At 37.0% G+C, this 20,057-nt stretch overlaps 1 protein-coding gene and 1 long non-coding RNA gene across 2 annotated transcripts; both read left to right on the top strand.

Annotated features, from left to right (window-relative positions):
- The first annotated feature begins 891 nt into the window (after nucleotides 1-891).
- Nucleotides 892-13,826, top strand: LOC122427276. Its single transcript, XR_006265375.1, has 3 exons — nucleotides 892-904; nucleotides 3,100-3,186; nucleotides 13,761-13,826. It is a non-coding gene; the product is annotated as an uncharacterized LOC122427276 (long non-coding RNA).
- A 3,444-nt stretch (nucleotides 13,827-17,270) lies between these two features.
- Nucleotides 17,271-18,200, top strand: LOC122427626 (olfactory receptor 8S1-like). The gene has a single exon (XM_043447237.1). It carries the CDS (start codon nucleotides 17,271-17,273, stop codon nucleotides 18,198-18,200), a length of 930 nt encoding a protein of 309 aa, XP_043303172.1.
- The last annotated feature ends 1,857 nt before the right edge of the window (nucleotides 18,201-20,057 follow it).

The following is a 20,057-nucleotide window of genomic DNA, read 5'->3' as shown; positions in this document are numbered from 1 at the left end:
AAATTCCATATATATGTGTTAGTATACTGTATTAGTGTTTATCTTTCTGGCTTACTTCACTCTTTATAATGGGCTTCAGTCAGTTTCATCCATCTCATTAGAACTGATTCAAATGTATTCTTTTTAATGGCTGAGTAATATTCCATTGTGTATATGTACCACAGCTTTCTTATCCATTCGTCTGCTGATGGGCGTGTAGGTTGCTTCCATGTCCTGGCTATTATAAACAGTGCTGCAATGAACATTGGGGTACACGTGTCTCTTTCAGTTCTGGTTTCCTCGGTGTGTATGCCCAGGAGTGGGATTGCTGGGTCATATGGCAGTTCTGTTTCAAGTCTTTGAACATTAGCTGCCCAGACTCCTTGTTAGGCACCTGCAGTAAACCCTGCACTTCTTTCACCACAGCCGAAAGTCAGTAAATTGGTGCTACTGTACATGGGCAAATGGACCCATGTTTGTTTAATTAACACTACTTCATAGAGTTGTTGTACATATAGAACAATACCTGACTATTTGGATATTAATTATAAATATTGACTTATTTTATAATCACCTTGATTTCATTATCTTGCAAAATTTGAAAACATACCGGTTTCTAAGCATTAGCTCACGTCTAAATCTTCCTCAAGCTAATACTCCCGCTCTTCCTTACTGACAATATTCAGAGCCAGTTCCAAGATCTAACAGGTATTTTTCAGTTCTGTTCTCTCAGGATGAAACTTCTGACTTGTCACTGTTGATCATTCAGTCCTTAACATCAGTTTTTTCCCCCCTTGGCTCTCATGACCTGCATTCAGATGTTTCCCTGAAAACATCTCTGAACTTTGACACAAATATCACCAACATATCCTTCTGAGAAATGTTTAGGAATTCAAATCATGAGGACAAAGGAAAAAACCTGAAGGTCAGTTAAAGATCAATGCACAGCTTCCCATGTCATTCCCAAATGTCATATACTGAGAGTAAGTGCATGAAATATGTTGTGACCCATCTTGCCTCCTTTCAAACCCCACTAGATAGACAACAGAGAGTGTTCATCAAAGCCAAAGCTTCAGCACAAAAGTTACAAAAGCCTACACTAAATAGAATCCACTGAGTCTTTTAAAAGTATCAGTATGTTTTATTAGTAAATCTAAAGTTGAGTTTCAAACTGTGACCCCAGAGAATAAAGGACATCAGCTTTTCTGTCTCCTGGGCTGTCAGGCTCAGCCAGCCAATTATTGACTGCTTAATCTGTACATGCCCTTCTAAAGGTTTATATGTGGGAATCATTCGCATCATGGGTTTTCCTAGCATAGTATTTAGAATCAGAGAGTAAAATAAATAAGGAGATGCCCAAGTGGTTGGGCTTAAGACCGTCAGAGAGAAACTCCTCATACCTTTTGTTGAGGGTTTAAATGTCCTAGTGGCTAGTGGAAAAAAAAGCAGAACCAAAAGGAAAAAAGAAAAAAAGCAGGACCAGTCCAAAGCTGATAAGGATGCATGTCCTGGAGCTTCAGGGTTCGTCATTTGTGAGGCTTTTACTGTGAGTTAGCAATAAAAATAAATCATCTGAAGTTCCTGTAATTGGATTATAAAAATATTGGTTCCTATGGATACAGAGACCTCTCAGCCTCAGGAAAGATAAATGCAACAGGAAGTCTGAGCCATAAAAAGCCCAGAGCTTGGTAATTTCATCCATGATTCTCTGAAATTTTTTCTCTCTTCCTCTCCCTTCCTCCCCGACTTCCTCTCTTCTGATTACTTCTTTCCTTCTTCTCAGTGACCTCTTTCTTGCTCTCTGAGATCACCCTGGGTCTTCTTTTCACCCTGGGTTTTTTCATAGACTTTCTATGCCTGGACAGTGAAACAGATTTAGACTTTCATATTTTTTATGCTGTGGGATTTATGTGTTCACCTCTCTGAACAGTTACTTGGGAAACACTGTCTGTCCAAGGTGACTTATGTTGGGCAGTGGGAATGGGGATTTCATGTACTTAGGGTTCAAGCTTTGTATTAGCCTAGACTCTCAGAGTCCAATGAAAGTAGGGTACAGAAGCTAGGCTAATAGTGCAGGAATAGGGAGAATATAGGAAAGTAGATGGTACAGTTTTGGTCCTTTCAAGGGCCTAACCACATGTACCTAAAAGGTTCACTTTTTTGCTTTTTTTAACTCTATCTTCAAGATTAATCAAATTTATATAGATGCCAAAGCATGCAGGAGAGAGGCAGAAATCAAGAAAAAATTAAGAAAAAGATAAAATTCAGTGATGTTAAATTGTTCCATACTTGCCTGCTTTCATCCCTCTTTCTAGTTCCAGGGCCTCCCAGATACCCATGGGATTTATTCTACCTCTGACTATCCAAACTGCCCTATTTGGGGTCATATCCTGTGGTCTCCCATGCTCAGTGAATAGAGAAAACACTGAACCTCTCGGTTCCCCTTTTCATTAAGCCATCAACAGCACTATCACTGGGATTGTGACTAGCTATCACTTTTACTTTAAATATATATGAGGCTAGCAAACTGTTAGGAATCTTTTGGTATAATCTCATTCTCAAGGAATATTTCCCATCTGTCTGTCTTTTTGGAAAGGGTGCTGTAAGGCACATGCCAGGTTACTGAGCTCAAATTCCAGCTCCATCACTTGAAACCTTTGTGGCTTTGGGCAGGTTGCCGAACTACCTTCTGCCTCAGCTCTTCATCTATTTTTCAAGAAGTCAAAAGATAAAGGATAAATACAGCCAGTATCTTGTAAGATTTATGTGAGAAATAAGTAGGTTAATATATGTAAAGTGCTTGGGGTAGTGTCTAACATCTTATTCACCTTATTAGCACCATCATCAACATTTCTCATTGGTTCTAGAGGTGTTACCGTTGAGCCTGATTCTAAGTGCTATCCCACATTTAAATACATACTCGTTCTAGTGTAATAGATGGTAGAACAATAGAATGAATACTAAAATAGCCCCCAAAATTCAGCATCCTGCTGATCTATGAAGTGTAACTGGGCAGACGTGTTCTCATATTGTCATTTTTACAAACTGATAAACTCACTTCCCATTAGGAGCAACTTTCTGACTAACTTTTACACTGATCTCTCTTTTCTCTTTGTAAAGATGAACACATCTCTTCTTCTGCTATGCTGGATCTGGTCTCACCAAAACTTCAGTGTGAGTTGGAGGCACTGTGATCTCTCTGGAAGGGTAAGTAAGCACAATGAGGCTGAAAGAGAGCTGTGGGATAATTGAATCAATTATCTGCCTAACTCACATAGAAAATTTCAGACACAGAAAAGTTCATATTCTTGCTGATAGTGGCCTCAACTATCTTTTACTATTTTGTTTTGAGTTTGCTAATATAACTACCAGAGAGGTTGATTGTTTCCAACAGGATTTGACAGATGCAGAGATAAAGGGACTCAAAATTTACTTTGTTCCAGCATGCTGTTTCCTTTCATTGTTAAATCTGAGTAGATTTGAGCCATCTGTGCTGCATATTAGCCTGGTGGGAACACCAGAGATATAAACGGAGTCTAATAAAGTCCCATCATCAAGGAAGATATATGAATATTCAATATTAATAGTGGAGAAATGACCAAAAAGAACAAAGACTGAGAAGGTGACTGCACTATAGGATTTAACCTGTTGCAAATCCATTGGGCAACACCAAAGTCAGACTTGGTATAAGGGCAAAGCTTGAGAATATAGAGCAGACTTATATCCTAAGAGGACTGATCAGAAAACTATATGGTGTAACCAAGCCAGGCAAGAGTTTTCATGAATAGGTATATAAACACTTAGGTATAACCTAAGTGTTTAGCTGCAAGTCAGGTATGAAATTGGGCATGAGGAAAAGGCTAAGAGAAGAAATCCCTGAATGCTGGACAAGAATGACTTAAAATTTAAAAGGAAAAAAGTATTCATATCACAGTTGAAGTGCAGTCTGTCTTGGTTGTGTTCCTCTTGGTGTTTGTCATATGATGTCTGAACAAATGGGCTTCTGGAGAAGTAGAAGAATACACAAATGGGAAGAAGGACTATGAATGGAATCTTTGGATTACAAATGAATAGATAGATGACTAGACAGATGGGCAAAGGATAAACTGATGATGGATAGATGAATGGATGGGAGGTTATAGACTGAGTGTAAAGGTTTTTTTTTATTATTCCTTTTTGTAAAATATCAATAACATAAAACTTACCATTTCAATCATTTTTAAGTGTCATGGGTTTTTAAACAATATTTTCCAGTATAGTCAAAAAGTATGAAACAAGTGTGGGATGACTGCTTGAATGCAATGATCAAAAAGGCACTGGTAGATGCATAATTAAGGTCCATACCAGATTCTTCAGAGTTGTAATAGTATACAGTACAGTCACTGTTTCAAGTCACTGTCTTAAAACATCATAATGCCATTGGAGGGAAAAACAAAGAAACACAATAACACATGCACTAACTACCAGATCATGTGGTTCATGTGATGGTATACAGGGAAGAGTTATTTAATGTGATCTAATAAATTACATCAAGCTGTGGAGAAAAAGTAAGATGATAGGCACTGAGAGAGGGCATAAGAGGGCAGACAGACTGAAACCACAATCACAGACAACTAGCCAATCTGATCACATGAACCACAGCCTTGTCTAACTCAATGAAACTAAGCCATGCTATGTGGGGCCACCCAAGACAGACTGGTAATGGTGGAGAGATCTGACAGAATGTGGTCCACTGGAGAAGGGAATGGCAAACCACTTCAGTATTCTTGCCTTGAGAACCCCATGAACAGTATGAAAAGGCAAAAGATAGGACACTGAAAGATGAACTCCCCAGGTCAGTAGGTGCCCAATATGCTACTGGAGATCAGTGGAAAAATAACTCCAGAAAGAATGAAGGGATGGAGCCAAAGCAAAAACAATACCCAGTTGTGGATGGGACTGGTGATAGAAGCAAGGTTTGATGCTGTAAAGAGCAATATTGCATAGGAACCTGGAATGTTAGGTCCATGAATCAAGGCAAATTGGAAGGGGTCAAACAGGAGATGGCAAGAGTGAACATTGACGTTCTAGAAATCAGCTAACTAAGATGGACTGGAATGGGTGAATTTAACTCAGATGACCATTACATCTACTACTGTGGGCAGGAATCCCTTAGAAGAAATGGAGTAGCCATCATAGTCAACAAAAGAGTCTGAAATGCAGTACTTGTGATGCAATCTCAAAAACGACAGAATGATCTCTGTTCGTTTCCAAGGCAAACCATTCAATATCACGGTAATCCAAATCTATGCCCCGACCAGTAACGCTGTAGAAGCTGAAGTTAAACGGTTCTGTGAAGACCTACAAGACCTTCTAGAATTAACACCCCAAAAAGATGTCCTTTTCATATTGGGGCCTGGAATGCAAAAGTAGGAAGTAAAAAAACACCTGGAGTAACAGGCAAATTTGGTCTTGGAGTACAGAATGAAGCAGGGCAAAGGCTAATAAGTTCTGCCAAGAGAACGCACTGGTCATAGCAAACACCCTCTTCCAACAGCACAAGAGAGGACTGTACACATGGATGTCACCAGATGGTCAACCTGAAATCAGATTGATTATATTTTTTGCAACCAAAGATGGAGAAACTCTGTGCAGTAAGCAAAAACAAGACCAGGAGCTGACTGTGGCTCAGAGCATGAACTCCTTATTGCCAAATTCAGACTGAAATTGAAGAAAATGGGGGAAACCACTTGACCATTCAGGTTTGACCTATATCAAATCCCTTATGACTATACAGTGGAAGTGAGAAATAGATTTGAGGGACTAGATCTGATAGACAGAGTGCCTGATGAACTATGGACAGAGGTTTGTGACATTGTACAGGAGACAGGAATCAAGACCATCCCTAAGAAAAAGAAATGCAAAAAAGCAAAATGGCTGTCTGAGGAGGGCTTGCAAATAGCTGTGAAAAGACCCAGAGGGATAAGGTGGAGAGGGAGGTGGGAGGGGGGATCGGGATGGGGAATACATGTAAATCCATGGCTGATTCATGCCAATGTATGGCAAAAACCACTACAATACTGTAAAGTAATTAGCCTCCAACTAATAAAAATAAATGGAAAAAAAAAAAAGAAGGGAAGTGAAAACCAAAGGAGAAAAGGAAAGATATACCCATTTGAATGCAGAGTTCCAAAGAATAGCAAGGAGAGATAAGAAAGCCTTCCTCAGCGATCAATGCAAAGAAATAGAGGAAAACAATAGAATGGGAAAGACTAAGATCTCTCCAAGAAAATTAGAGATACCAAGGGAATATTTCATGCAAAGATGGGCTCAATAAAGGACAGAAATTGTATGTACCTAACAGAAGCAGAAGATATTTAGAAGAGGTGGCAAGAATACACAGAAGAACTGTACAAAAAAGATCTTCATGACCAAGATAATCACAATGGTGTGATCACTCACCTAGAGCCAGACATCCTGGAATGTGAAGTCAAGTGGGCCTTAGGAAGCTTCACTACGAACAGGGCGAGTGGAGGTGATGGAATTCCAGTTGAGCTATTTCAAATCCTAAAAGATGATTCTGTGAAAGTGCTGCACTCAATATTGTCAGCAAATTTGGAAAACTCAGCAGTGGCCACAGGACTGGAAAAGGTCAGTTTTCATTCCAATCCCAAAGAAAGGCAATGCCAAAGAATGCTCAAACTACCACACAATTGCACTCATTTCACACACTAGTAAAGTAATGCTCAAAATTCTCCAAGCCAGGCTTCAGCAATATGTGAACCGTCAACTTCCAGATGTTCAAGCTGGTTTTAGAGAGGCAGGGGAACCAGAGATCAAATTGCCAACATCCTCTGGATCATTGAAAAAGCAAGAGAGTTCCAGAAAAGCATCAATTTCTCCTTTATTGACTAATCCAAAGTCTTTGTGTGGATCACAATAAACTGTGGAAAATTCTGAGAGAGATGGGAATACCAGACCACCTGACCTGCCTCTTGAGAAACCTGTATGCAGATCGGTAAGCAACAATTAGAACCGGACATGGAACAACAGACTGGTTCCAAATAGGAAAAGCAGTATATCAAGGCTAAGTCATGTCCAACTCTTGAAACCCCATGAGCTGTAGCCTGCCAGGTCCTCTGTCTATAGGATTTCCTAGATAAGAATACCAGAGTGGGTTGCTGTTTCCTTCTCCAGGGGATCTTCCTGACCCAGGAATTGAATCCAAGTCTCCCGCATTGCAGGTAGATTGTTTACCAACTGAGCTACGAGGGAATCCTGATTCAATTCAGTTCAGTTGCTCAGTCGTGTCTGACTTTTTGTGACCCCATGGACTGCAGCACGCCAGGCTTCCCTGTCCATCACCAACTCTCCGAGCTTACTTAAACTCACTTCCATTGAGTTGGTGATGCCATCCAACCATCTCATCCTCTGTCGTCCCCTTCTCCTCCCGCCTTCAATCATTCCCAGCATCAGGTTCTTTTCCAATGAGTCAGTTCTACACAACAGGTGGCCAAAGTATTGGAGCTTCAGCTTTAGCATCAGTCCTTCCAATGAATGAATATTGAGGACTGATTTCCTTTAGGATGGACTGGTTAGATCTCCTTGTTGTCCAAGGGACTCTCAAGAGTCTTCTCCAACACCACAGGTCAAAAGCATTAATTCTTTGGTGCTCAGCTTTCTTTATAGTCCAACTCTCACATCCATACATGACTACTGGAAAAACCAAAGCTTTGACTAGATGGACCTTTGTTGGCAAAGTAATGTCTCTGCTTTTTAATATGCTGTCTAGACTGGTCATAACTTTTCTTGACCAATCCCAATTGCTGCCCCGCAAATAGATTCCTCACTACCATCTTTCCAGAGTCCATATAAATATGCATTATGATTATTTTTCTCTTTCTGACTTACTTCACTCTGTATAATAGGCTCTAGGTTCATCCAGCTCATTAGGACTGACTCAAATATGTTCCTTTTTATGACTGAGTAATATTCCATTGTATATATGTACCATAGCTTCTTTATCCATTCAGCTACTGATGGACATCTAGGTTGCTTCCATGGCCTAGCTATTGTAAATAGGGCTGCAGTGCACATTGGGGTACATGTGGCTTTTTCAATTTTGGTTTCCTCAGAGTATATGCCCAGTAGTGAGATTGTTGGGTCATATGGTAGTTATGTTTCTAATTTTCAAAGATATCTCCATAATGTCTTCTGTAGGGACTATATCAATTTGCATGCCTACCAACAACACAAGAGAATTCCCTTTTCTTCACACCCTCTTCAGCATTTATTGTTTGTAGATTTTTTGATCATGGCCATTCTGACTTGTGTGAGGTAGTTTTTGATTTGCATTTCTCTAATATTGAGTGATGTTGAACATCTTTTCATGTGTTTATTAGCCATCTGTATGCCTTTTTTTGAGAAATATCTTTAGGTCTTCTACCACTTTTTGATTGGGTTGTTTGTTTTCCTGGTATTGAGTTTCATGAACTGCTTGTTTATTTTGGTAGTTAATCCTTTGTCAGTTATTTCATTTGCTGTTATTTTCTCCCATTCTGAAGGTTGTCTTTTTACAATGTTTTTGATTTCCTTTGCTGTGATGCATACAAGTTTTTAATTTTGATGAGGTCAACTTTGTTTTTCTTTAGTCACTTATGCTTTTGGTAACATATCTAAGAAGCCATTACCTAGTCCAAGATCATGAAAGGTTATTCTTATATCTTACTTTAAGAGTTTTATGATTTTAGCTCTTATATTGATAATTAGGTTATTGATCCATTTTGATTTAATGTTTGAATGTGGTTTGAGGATAGTGATCAGTTTCATTCTTTTGCATGTGGATATCCACTTGACTCAGCACCATTTGTTGTAGAAACTCTTCTTCCTTTATTGAATGGGCTTGGTACCAATGTGAATTTGCAACAGATTTAGGTGTTTTTTTTTTCGGGCCTCTCAGATCTGTTCCATTGGTCTATAAGTTTATTTTTATGCCACTAACACAATGGTCTGATAACTAAAGCTTTGTAGTAAGTTTTGAAATCAAGAAGTATAAGTCCTCTAACTATGTTAATTTTTTAAAGAATTTTTAGCTATTCAGGACTCCTTGCAGCTCTGTATGATTTTGATGGTTATATTTTCCATTTCTGCAAAAAGAAAAGGTCATTGAAATTTTGATAGGAGTTGCATTGAATCTGTGGATTGATTGGGTATTACTTACATCTTAATAATGCTAAGTCTTACAATCTATGAACAGGGAATCTTTCCATTTATTTAGATCGTCTTCTTTCAGCAATGTTTTGTATTTTCAGTGTTCAACCCTTTCACTTCCTTAAGTTTATGCATAGGTGTTTTATTCTTTTGGATCCTTTTGTAAAAAAAAAACCAAAAACCTCCCAATTTCTTTTTCAGATTGTTCATTTGTAGCTTATTGAAACACAACTAATTTCTCTGTTTGCTTTTATGCCCTGGAACTTTGTTGAAAGTTTTTATTAGCTCCAGTAATTTTGATGTATTCTTTGTGATTTTCTATATATAAAATCATGTCTTTGCAGTTTTATTTATAATAGTCAAGATATGGAAGAAACCTGTGACTGTTTATAGGTAAATGGATAAAGAATATGTTGCACATATAAATATGTACACACACACATATATACATACAGTGGAATACTGTTCAGCCATTAAAAGGATGAAATCTTGCCATTTGCAACAACATGTAAGGATCTGGAGACTATATGCTAAATTCAATAAGTCAGATAAGACAAATATTTTATAATTTAATTTATGTGGAATCTATAAAACAAAGCAAATGAACAAACATAACAAAACAGAATCATGGATACAGAGAACAAAAAGGTGATTGCCAGAGGGGAAGGGAGTGGGGATAAGTGAAATAGTTGAGGAATATTAAGAAGTACAAACTTCTGGTTAAAAATAAATGAGTCACAAATATAATATGATATTTCTTATATATGAAATCTAAGAAAAAAGGTACAAATGAACTTATTTACAAGGCAGAAATAAGAGTTACAATAGGGAGGCTCCTCCCCTCTGGGCAGTCACTTTTTAACAAAGGTGTATCTATGATTCTGTTTTGTTATGCTTTTTCATTTGCTTTGTTTTATAGATTCCACATAAATTAAATCATAAAATATTTGTCTTTATCTGACTTACTGAATTTTGCCTAACACTCTCTAGATCCATCCATGTTGTTACAAATAGCAAGATTTCATCCTTTTTAAGGGCTGAATAGTATTCTGGGGTGTGTGTGTGTCTGTGTGTGTGTGTATGTGTAGAAAGCAAACTTATGCTTCCCAGGGGGTAAGTGCAGGATGAATTGGGAGATTGGGATTGAAATATGCACACTATATATATAAAATAGATAATAAGGATCCACTGTATATATAGCACAGGAATCTCTATCCAATCCACTGTAATGACTTACAGGGTAAAAAGGAGTGAATACATATATAATGTATCACTGAGTCACTTTGCTGTATTCCTGAAACTAACACAACAGATCAACAATACTCCAATAAATTTTTTTTAATATAATAAAATTGGGAAGTCAACAAAAAATAAAAAAATAAATGAGTCATAGGAATTAAATGTACAGCATTGAGAATGTTGTCAATAACAATGTAATCACTTTGCATGGTGACAGAGGGTAACTAGATTTGTTGTGATCATTTTGGTAATGTATAAAATAATTGAACCTTGTACACTAGGAGCTAACAGTGTTATAAGTCAATTATGATTCAAAAACAAATAATCAAATAAACAAGGAGACTCATAGAAAAAGAAATCAGATATATGGTTCCCAGAGGTGGAGATTGGGGGATAGGGAATTGGATTAAGGTATAAGCTTCTAGATATAGGATCGATAAATACTAGGGATATAATGTACAACAAGATTAATATAGTTGAAACTTGTTAAAAGTGTAAATTCTAATCATCATCATCAAAAGGAAAAATGTTTTTTCTCTTTTAACTTTGGTAATGTATATGAGATAATGGATGCTAACTAAATTTATTGTTGGAGTCATTTCATGATGTATGTAAGTCAAATTATTACACCCTAAACTTATACAGTACTTGTCAATTATATCTCTGTAAAACTAGAAGAAAAATTCTGGTTAGAGAATTTAGGCCATAAAATGATGTAAAAGTCATCCAAATTGGAAAGGAAGAATGATTCATTACAAATGACATGATTTTATATATAGAATATTGAATCATCCTTGCATCTCTGGGATAAATCACACTTGACTATGGTATATGAGCCTTTTAATGTATTGTTAAATTCAGTTTGCTATTATTTTGTTGAGGATTTTTCCATTTATATCCATCAGTGAAATTTACCTGTAATTTTCATTTTTTTTCTGGTGTCTTTCTCTGATTTTGGCATCACGGGTTGCTAATCTAGAATAGGTTCAAAAGTATTCTTTCCTCTTCATCTGTTTTGTTTTTGTTTTTTTGTTTTAAATAGTTTGTAGAGAATAGACATTAACTCTTCTTTAAATATTTGGTAGAATTCACCAGTAAAGCTAATTGGTTCTGGACTTGGGTTTGTGTGAATTTTTTTTCTGATTCAATTTCACTACTAGTAATTGCTCTGTTAATATTTTGAATTTCTTCATGATTCAGTACTGGTAGAATGTATGTTTCTAGGAATTTACTCATTGTTTTCTAGGTTGATTTGCATTGTCGTATTAATTTTAGGTGTACAGCAAAGTGAATCAGTTATAAATATACATATATTCATGCTTTTTAGATTCTTTTCCCATGGATGTCATTACAGAATATTGAGTAGAGCTCCCTGTGCTACACAGCAGGCCCTTTTTAGTTATCTATTCTATGTACAGTAGTGTATATTCATCCTCATCTCCCAATTTATCCCCCCCCTTAAACCCTGATAACTATAAGTTTGTATTCTACATCTGATTTTCTATTTCTATTTTGTAAATAAATTCATTTGTATGCTTTTTAAAAAATCCACATATAAATGCCATCATTTTATATTTGTCTTTGTCTACTGTGCTTCACTTAATATGACAATCTCTGGTTCCAACTATGTTGATGAAAATGGCCTTATTTTATTCTTTTATGGCTGAGTAATATTTCATTGTATGTATGTACTACATCTTCTTTATTCATTCCTCTGTTGGTGGACATTTAGGTTGCTTTTATGTCCTGGCTGTTGTAAATAATGCTGCAATGAACATTGTGGTACATATATCTTTTTGAATTATGGTTTTCTCCAGGTATTTATGCCCAGGAGTAGGATTGTTGGATTATATGATAGCTCTATTTTTAGCTTTTAAGGGACTTCCATGCTGTTTTCCGCAGTTGCTGTACCATTCACATTTCCACCAAGTGTAGAAGAGTTTTCTTTTATCCACACCCTGTCTAACACGTATTGTTTGTATAGTTTTTTTTTATGATAGCCATTGTGATCAGTGTGAGGTGACATCTCAATTGTAGTTTGATTTGCATTTCTCTAATGATTAGTGATACTGAGGATCTTTTCATGTGCTTTTTAACTGTCTGTATTTCTTTTTTGGAAAAACATCTATTTAGATCTTTTGTCCATTTTTTGATTGGGTTGATTTTCTGACACAGAGCTGCATGAGATGTTTACATATTTTGGAAATTAAACTCTTGTTGCAGATATTTCTTCATTTGCAAATATTTTCTCCTATTCTGGTGTTGTCTTTTTCTTTTGATTATAGTTTTCTTTGCTGTGCAGAAGCCTTTGATTTTAATTAGATTTCATTTGTGGGTTTTGTTTGTTTTTATTTTTATTACTATGAGGTGGTATTACCGTGATTTGTATCAAAGAATGTTCTGCCTCTGTTTTACTCTAAGAATTTTATAGTGGGTGGCCTTACATTTAGGTCTCTGATCCATTTTGAGTTTATTTTTGTGTATGGTGTTAGAGAATGTTGTAATTTCATTCTTTTACATGTAACTGTCTGAATTTCCTGGATTGTTGAGGAGGCTGTCCTTTCTCCATTATCTATTCTTGCCATTGGTGATTTGATAGGTAATTTGATAGGGATTATACTGAATCTGTAGATTTATTTTGACAGTATTGATTCTTCTAATCCAAGAACATGACGTATTTTTCCATCTGTTTGTATTATCTTCAGTTTCTTTTATGAGCATCTTACAGTTTTCAGAGTATAGGTCTTTTGTCTCCTTAGGTAGATTTATTCCTAGGTATTTTTCATTGTTGATGCGGTGGTAAATGGGACTTAATTTCTCTTTCTGATATATTTTGTTTTTAGTATATAGGAATACAAGTGATTTCTGTGCATTAATTTTGTATCCCGCAACTTTACTGCACTCATTGATGAGCTCTTACAGTTTTCTGGTAACATGTTTAGGATTTTCTGAGAGGCTTCCCAGGGTGGCACAGTGGTAAAGAATCTGCCTGCCTATGCGGGAGATGCAAGAGACATGTCTGAGTTGGGAAGATCCCCTGAAGTAGGAAATGGAAACCTACTCCAATATTCTTGCCTGAAAAATTCCATAGGCAAAGGAGCCTGACGGGCTACAGTCCATGGGGTTGCAAAGAGTCGGACACAGTTGAGCAGCTGAGCACCCCCGTGTCATCTGCAAACTGTGACAGTTTTACTTCTTCTTTTCCAACTGGGTATTTTTATTTCTTTTTCCTCTCTGATTGTCGTGGCTAGGACTTCCAGTACTATGTTGAATAAAAGTGCCATTAATGGATGTACTTGCCTTTTTTCCTGAATTCTATGCTTTCTGGGCCTAATATCTGTTTTCTTTCCCAGGTTGGGAACATTTTCAGTTATTATCACTTCAAAATAACTTCTCTGCCCCTTTGTCTCTCTCTTCTTCTGGAATCCCTTTGATGTGAATGTAAGTATGCTTGATGTCTCCTAAACTGTAATTTTTAAATTCATCTTTCTTTTCTCTCTTCTTCTTACATGATTTCTACTATTCTGTCTTATAGTTTCCTTGTTCATTTCTCTGTTTCATCTAAACTACTGTTGATTTTTTTATAGTATATTTTTTATTTTAGTTATTATATTATTTGGCTCTGTTTGGTTCCTCTTTAACTCTGTAAACTTCTCACTGTGATTATTCATTCTTCTCCCAAGTTTGCTCACCATCTTTATAATTAAGTCCCCTATATAAGAATAAGTTCCATGAGACAAGTGCTCGGGCCTGGTGCACTGGGAAGACCCAGAGGAATCGGGTGGAGAGGGAGGTGGGAGGGGGGATCGGGATGGGGAATACGTGTAACTCTATGGCTGATTCATATCAATGTATGACAAAACCCACTGAAATGTTGTGAAGTAATTAGCCTCCAACTAATAAAAAAAAAAAAGAAATAATCTGCAAAAATAAATAAATAAATAAATAAAATAGGCTTTGGTTGTTTCGAAAAAAAAAAAAAAAAGAATAAGTTCCATTCTAAGAGTGTGTTGATAAGTCCAACAAAGTTAGCCTAGGTATCCAACTAACACAATTGGCTATATAGTACTATACTATAATAGGTTTATAATATTTTTGCACAAATAATACATAAAAATGAACACAAAAAATAAAGCATTTGTAATCTAATAGTACAGTATCTTGCAAAGTACCATAGTACCTTTCTCCAAAGAAGACGTCAGATGGCCAATAAATGCATGAAAAGATGTTCATTATCACTAGTTATTAAAGAAATGCAAATCAAAACTACAATTAGATGTCATCTCACACCAGTAAAAATGCCCATCATCAAAAAATCTACAAACAATAAATGCTGGAGAGATTGTGGAGAAAAGGGAACCCTCCTACACTGTTGGTGGGAATATAAATTGATACAGCCACTATGTAGGTTCTTTAAGAAACTAAAAATAGAGCTACCATATGATCCAGTGATCCTACTCCTTGGCATATATCCAGAGAGAAACATGGTTTGAAAGGATACCTACACCCTGATGTTCATTGCAGTGCTGTTTCCAGTAGCTGAGACTTGGAAGCAACCTAAGTGTCCATTTACAGATGAAGGGATAAAGAAAAATGTGGTTTGTATATACAGTGGAATATTACTCAGCCTAAAAGGGGGTGAAATAATGCTATTTTCAGCAACATGGATGGACCTAGAGATTATCATAATCCTTGAAGTAAATCAGACAAAGAAACACAAATATGTGATATCACTTACATGCAGAATCTAAAAAACAAAAAATGATGCAAGTGAACTTGTTTACAAAACAGGAACAGACTCTCAGACTTAGAGAACAAACTTATAGTTACCAGGGGGAAAAGGGTTGAGGGGAGGGATAGATTGGGAGTTTGGGACTGACATATATCCACTGCTATATTTAAAATAGATGATGAACAAGGACCTACCATATAGCACTGGGGATGTTGCTCAATATTGTGTAATAATCTAGATGGGAAAATTATTTGAAAAAGAATAGATACATGTGTATGTATAACTGAATCACCTTAAGAGACAGCTGTTCCCCCAAGTTTATTAGAACATCATTCACAATAGCCAAGATATTGCAGCAAACTTAGTGTCTATTGATGGACAAATAATTAAATAAATATATAATGGACTATTACTCAGTCATCAAAAAGAAGAAATCCTGTCATATTTGACATAGTTGGACTTAGAAGTCAGTATGTTACATGTAATGAATCAGAAGGAGAAAGACCCTGAATGATCTCACTTATATGTGGAATCATAAAAGCTTAACTCATAGAAATAGAAAGTAGATGGTACTTAGCAGGGGCTTAGGGGTTGGGGAAATGGGTTGCTTTTGATCAAAGGATACAAATTTATAATTATAAGAGAAGTAAATTCAAAGGATTTAATGTACAGCATGGTGGTTATAATTAACAACACTGTATTGTGTACTTGAATGTTAGGATAGTAGGTCTTAAGTTTTATCACCACACACACAAAAAAGGTAATTTCATGAGGGGATCTGTTAACTGATGTTATTGTGGTAATCACTTTGCAACATATGTATATATATATATACAACATATGTATATGCAGCATATGTGTATATATATATATACATACACACTTACATGTGTGTGTGTGAAATAAACATGTTGTACACCTTAAAGTTACATATATTCTATGTCAAATACATCTCAGTAAAGCTGAGGATGAGAGGAGTTTTTTCCAGTAAGTCTAAAGTCTTAGATGCCTCAGGGACAGTTTCTGTCAATTTAAGTTTCCTTTTATGGCCCATAATTTCAATTTCTTTTGTGTTCATCATGATTTTTTGTGGAAAACTGGACATTTTAATATCGTAATGTTATAACCCTGAAAATTAGATTTTTACTCTTTTCTATTTTTGATATCTGAAGGTTGTAGTCAACTATTGTTCAATAAATTTTCCAATTTATTTTTGCAAAAGCAGTTCAGTGTTGTTTGTGCTCAATGAAGTCTCTTTTCCTCTAGCTTGTGTTCAACTAGTACTTTGCCAGAGATTTTTTTGAATGCTAAAAGGCAAAAATTTTAAAACACCACCCTCCTCTAGTCTTTGCAGATTCACTCCATGCGAAGCACTCATTTAGTATTTTCCCAGATAGATTGTTAATAATTCTTAGACTTCTTTCCCACTTGCAGTGAAACTAGGGATCAGCCAGAGGTGAAAGTGTAAGATCAACTCTGGTCTTCTCTGAGCATGAGTGCTACTGGACATGCATATGGCTTTTAAAATTCCCTAGTATACACAGCCAGTATTGACTGCTCTAATTTAATTTCCCAAAGAAACTCTCTTTCTAGATTTTCTACTCGGTCTGTTGATGGTCTGTTGAATGTTTTAATCATAATCTTTTGCCCCAGGCAGCTACAGATTTCTCATTACTCTTACAATGTTTTCGGGCAATATGGGCCACATTTGAACCCTATGTGATTTCATGTGAAACTGAGACAAAGCACCTTGAATAGGTCCTTCAGGTAGTTCCCAGACAAATTAAAATACACTCATTTGTGAGTGATTATTGCTCCCTCCAGACCTCAGACCATGGTTCCACTCTAGGCCATCTTCAGGATGGCCACTGGACCTAGGATGGAGTTAGGCAAGGGGAAATAAAAATGCCACAAAGCTTTCCTCCTATTTTTAAGTTGCCTTTTTCTTGGTTCAGCGTTTACTTGGTTGCTGTGCACCTTTGGTTGTTTCCCAGAGTCATCAAAGCTAGTCCTGACAGCTTCTGCTTGGTTTTGTTGTTTCTGTAGAATAAGAGTTTGACACTCCATACTCTGTCATTTTGCTGAAATCATCCCCTGTTCCTTTTTTTATTTCTAGACTAGATTTCCTTAAATGGCCGTGGGGAACCACAGTGCAATCACTGAGTTCATTCTTCTTGGACTGTCTGCAGACCCCCATGTCCAGGCGCTATCCTTTGTGCTGTTCCTAGCAATTTACCTCCTGACTCTGCTGGGGAACCTGACAATGATGCTGGTGATCAGAGCCGATTCTTACCTCCACACTCCCATGTACTTCTTCTTGAGTCACCTTTCTTTCCTAGATTTTTGCTTCTCTTCTGCCACAGTACCCAAGATGCTGGAAATTCTCCTGTCTCAGAAGAAAACAGTCTCTGTGGAAGCCTGTCTAGCTCAAGTCTTCTTTGTGTTTGACTTGGGGGGCACTGAAGCCTGTCTGCTGTCAGTTATGGCCTATGACCGCTATGCTGCCATCTGCCACCCTCTGCTCTATGGCCAGAAGATGAGCAACCAGCTCTGTAAAGGTCTGGTGTTAGGCTCCTGGAGCCTGGGTTTTCTGGACGCATTCATCAACATCCTTCTAGCTATGGATTTTGACTTCTGTAGGGATCAGTTTATCCCCTCCTACAGCTGTGAGCTGCCCTCTCTCTTTCCCCTTTCCTGCTCTGATGTCTCCACCAGTTTCACTATTCTGCTCTGCTCTAGTCTCCTGCATGGGCTGGGAACCTGTTTCCTAATCATACTGTCTTACACTCTCATTGTTTCTACCATCCTAAGTATCAGCTCCTCTTCACATAGAAGCAAGGCCTTCTCCACCTGCTCTTCCCACCTCACTGCAGTGCTCCTATTTTATTGTTCAGCTTTCCTTCGCTATATAGTGCCAACCTCAGGCTCACTACTGGAGTTGATGTTCTCTGTACAGTACAGTGTGATCACTCCCTTAATGAATCCCCTTATCTATAGCCTGAAGAACAATGAGGTGAAAGCAGCTATGAAAAGGACCTTTAGAAAATATCTCCATTGCTAGTGACCAAAGACAGAAGATGATGAAGAGTTGTCATACTATAGCAGGATATCTTGTTAGTTGACAATAAAGTAATTTCCTGATTATTCCAATATTGGATCTGAGAAAAGCATCTTAAAATTCATAAAGGTATTTGGAGTACAGCCCATAGGCTTGTACTGATCTTAGGACCTGGCTTCACCCACCAGTGGGTGAGCAACAGCATGAAGTCTTCTTGACCCCGACTTCATCCACCAGTAAACCAGCACTTCAGCCCCACCTGGGATTAGTGGGATTGAGAGTCACCCACCTCATGACTGGTCTACCAACCAGTTACTGGCAGCCTCCACACAAGACAGGGCCTAGAAAACAACCAAACCAAAGACCAGCCAAGCCTTCCAGACCCCCCACATCATCAGCCTACCACAACAGAAGGACCCGTTCAGCACTCACAGCGGGGAACTGTAAGGTATATAGCTTGAATGAGGAGAGGGTGGTGTACTATTGCATGCATAGGATGTCTCCTACAAAAGGCCGCTTTTCTAGAGTTGGGAAATGCAACCAAAATAACAGATACACAAAAATACAAATAGAAACTTAGGCAAAATGAAGTGACAGTGTTATATGTTTCAAATGAAGAAAGAAGATAAAACCCCAGGAAAAGGACTAAATGAAATAAGGATAGGCAATTTACCTAAGAAAGGATTCAGGGTAGTGATCATAAAGATGATCAAAGAGCTTGGGAGAAGAATGGATGCTCAGAGTGATAAGTTTGATGTTTTTAACAAAGAATTAGAAAATATAAAGAAAAACCAGAGATGAAGAGTCCAATAGCTGAAAAAGAAAGAATCCAATAACTGAAATGAGAGGTACACAAGAATGAATCAATGGTAGGCTGAATGATACAGAGAAATGGATCAATGAGTAGTAAGACAGAATAGTGGAAATCAATGATGCTGTCAGAAAAGAATGAAAATGAAAAGAAATGGGGACTGTTTAAGAGACCTCTGATACAATATCAAGTGTATTATTATTCACATCAAATGAGTCCCAGAATGTGAAGACAGAAAGAAATGGAATGATAACATATTTGAAGACATAATAGCTAAGAACTTCCCTAACTTGGGAAAGGAAACAATCAAATCCAAGAAGCCCAATGAGTCCTATGCAGGAATAAACCAAAGAAGAAAACCCCAAGACACATAGTATTAAAATGACAAAAATAAAGATACAGAATATTAAAAGCATCAAGGGGATAGCAACAAATAATATACAAGGGAATCCACATGAGGCTATCAGCTGAATTTTGAGCAGAAACTCTACAGACCAGAAGGGAGTGGCATGATTTATTTAAAGTGATGAAAGGGAAAAACATATAACTAAGAATGCTCTACACAGTAAGGCACTCATTCAGATTTGATGGAGAGATCTAAAGTTTTACTGAGTAGCAAAGCTAAAATAGTACAGTTCCACCAAACTGGGCTTACATATAATGATAAAGGTGAAAAGAAAAAGGCCAAAATTAGAAATATGAAAATTATGAAATGGGAAAGCTCTTAGGTAAAGGCAAACATAGTAAAGGTAAAGGTCACTGGTAAAGGCAAGCATATAGTAAAATAGGAAATCATTTCATACGTAAAACTAGTAGGAAGGTTAAAAAAAACTTTTTTTTTTTATTTTTTAAAAGTGGTAGAATCATCTATATCCAGAATAAGCAGTTAACAGATACACTAAATATAAAATATGATATCAAAAATAGTAATGATGAGGGTAGGAGAGTATACACACAGGGTTTTTAATGCATTTGAAAGTAAGAGATCAACCAACTTAAAAAAAATGTATGTGTGTGTGTGTGTGTGTGTGTGTATGTGTATACACTTT

The sequence above is a fragment of the Cervus canadensis genome, chromosome 25 (genome assembly GCF_019320065.1).
Source record: "Cervus canadensis isolate Bull #8, Minnesota chromosome 25, ASM1932006v1, whole genome shotgun sequence".
NCBI lineage: Eukaryota > Metazoa > Chordata > Mammalia > Artiodactyla > Cervidae > Cervus > Cervus canadensis.
The sequence above is the reverse complement of the archived record's forward strand: the minus strand, read 5'-3'. Positions and strand labels throughout refer to the sequence as shown.

Bases quoted from the DNA above. Each gene is read 5' to 3' on its own strand.
- LOC122427626 (XM_043447237.1), top strand. From the start codon at position 17,271: ATGGCCGTGGGGAACCACAGTGCAATCACTGAGTTCATTCTTCTTGGA.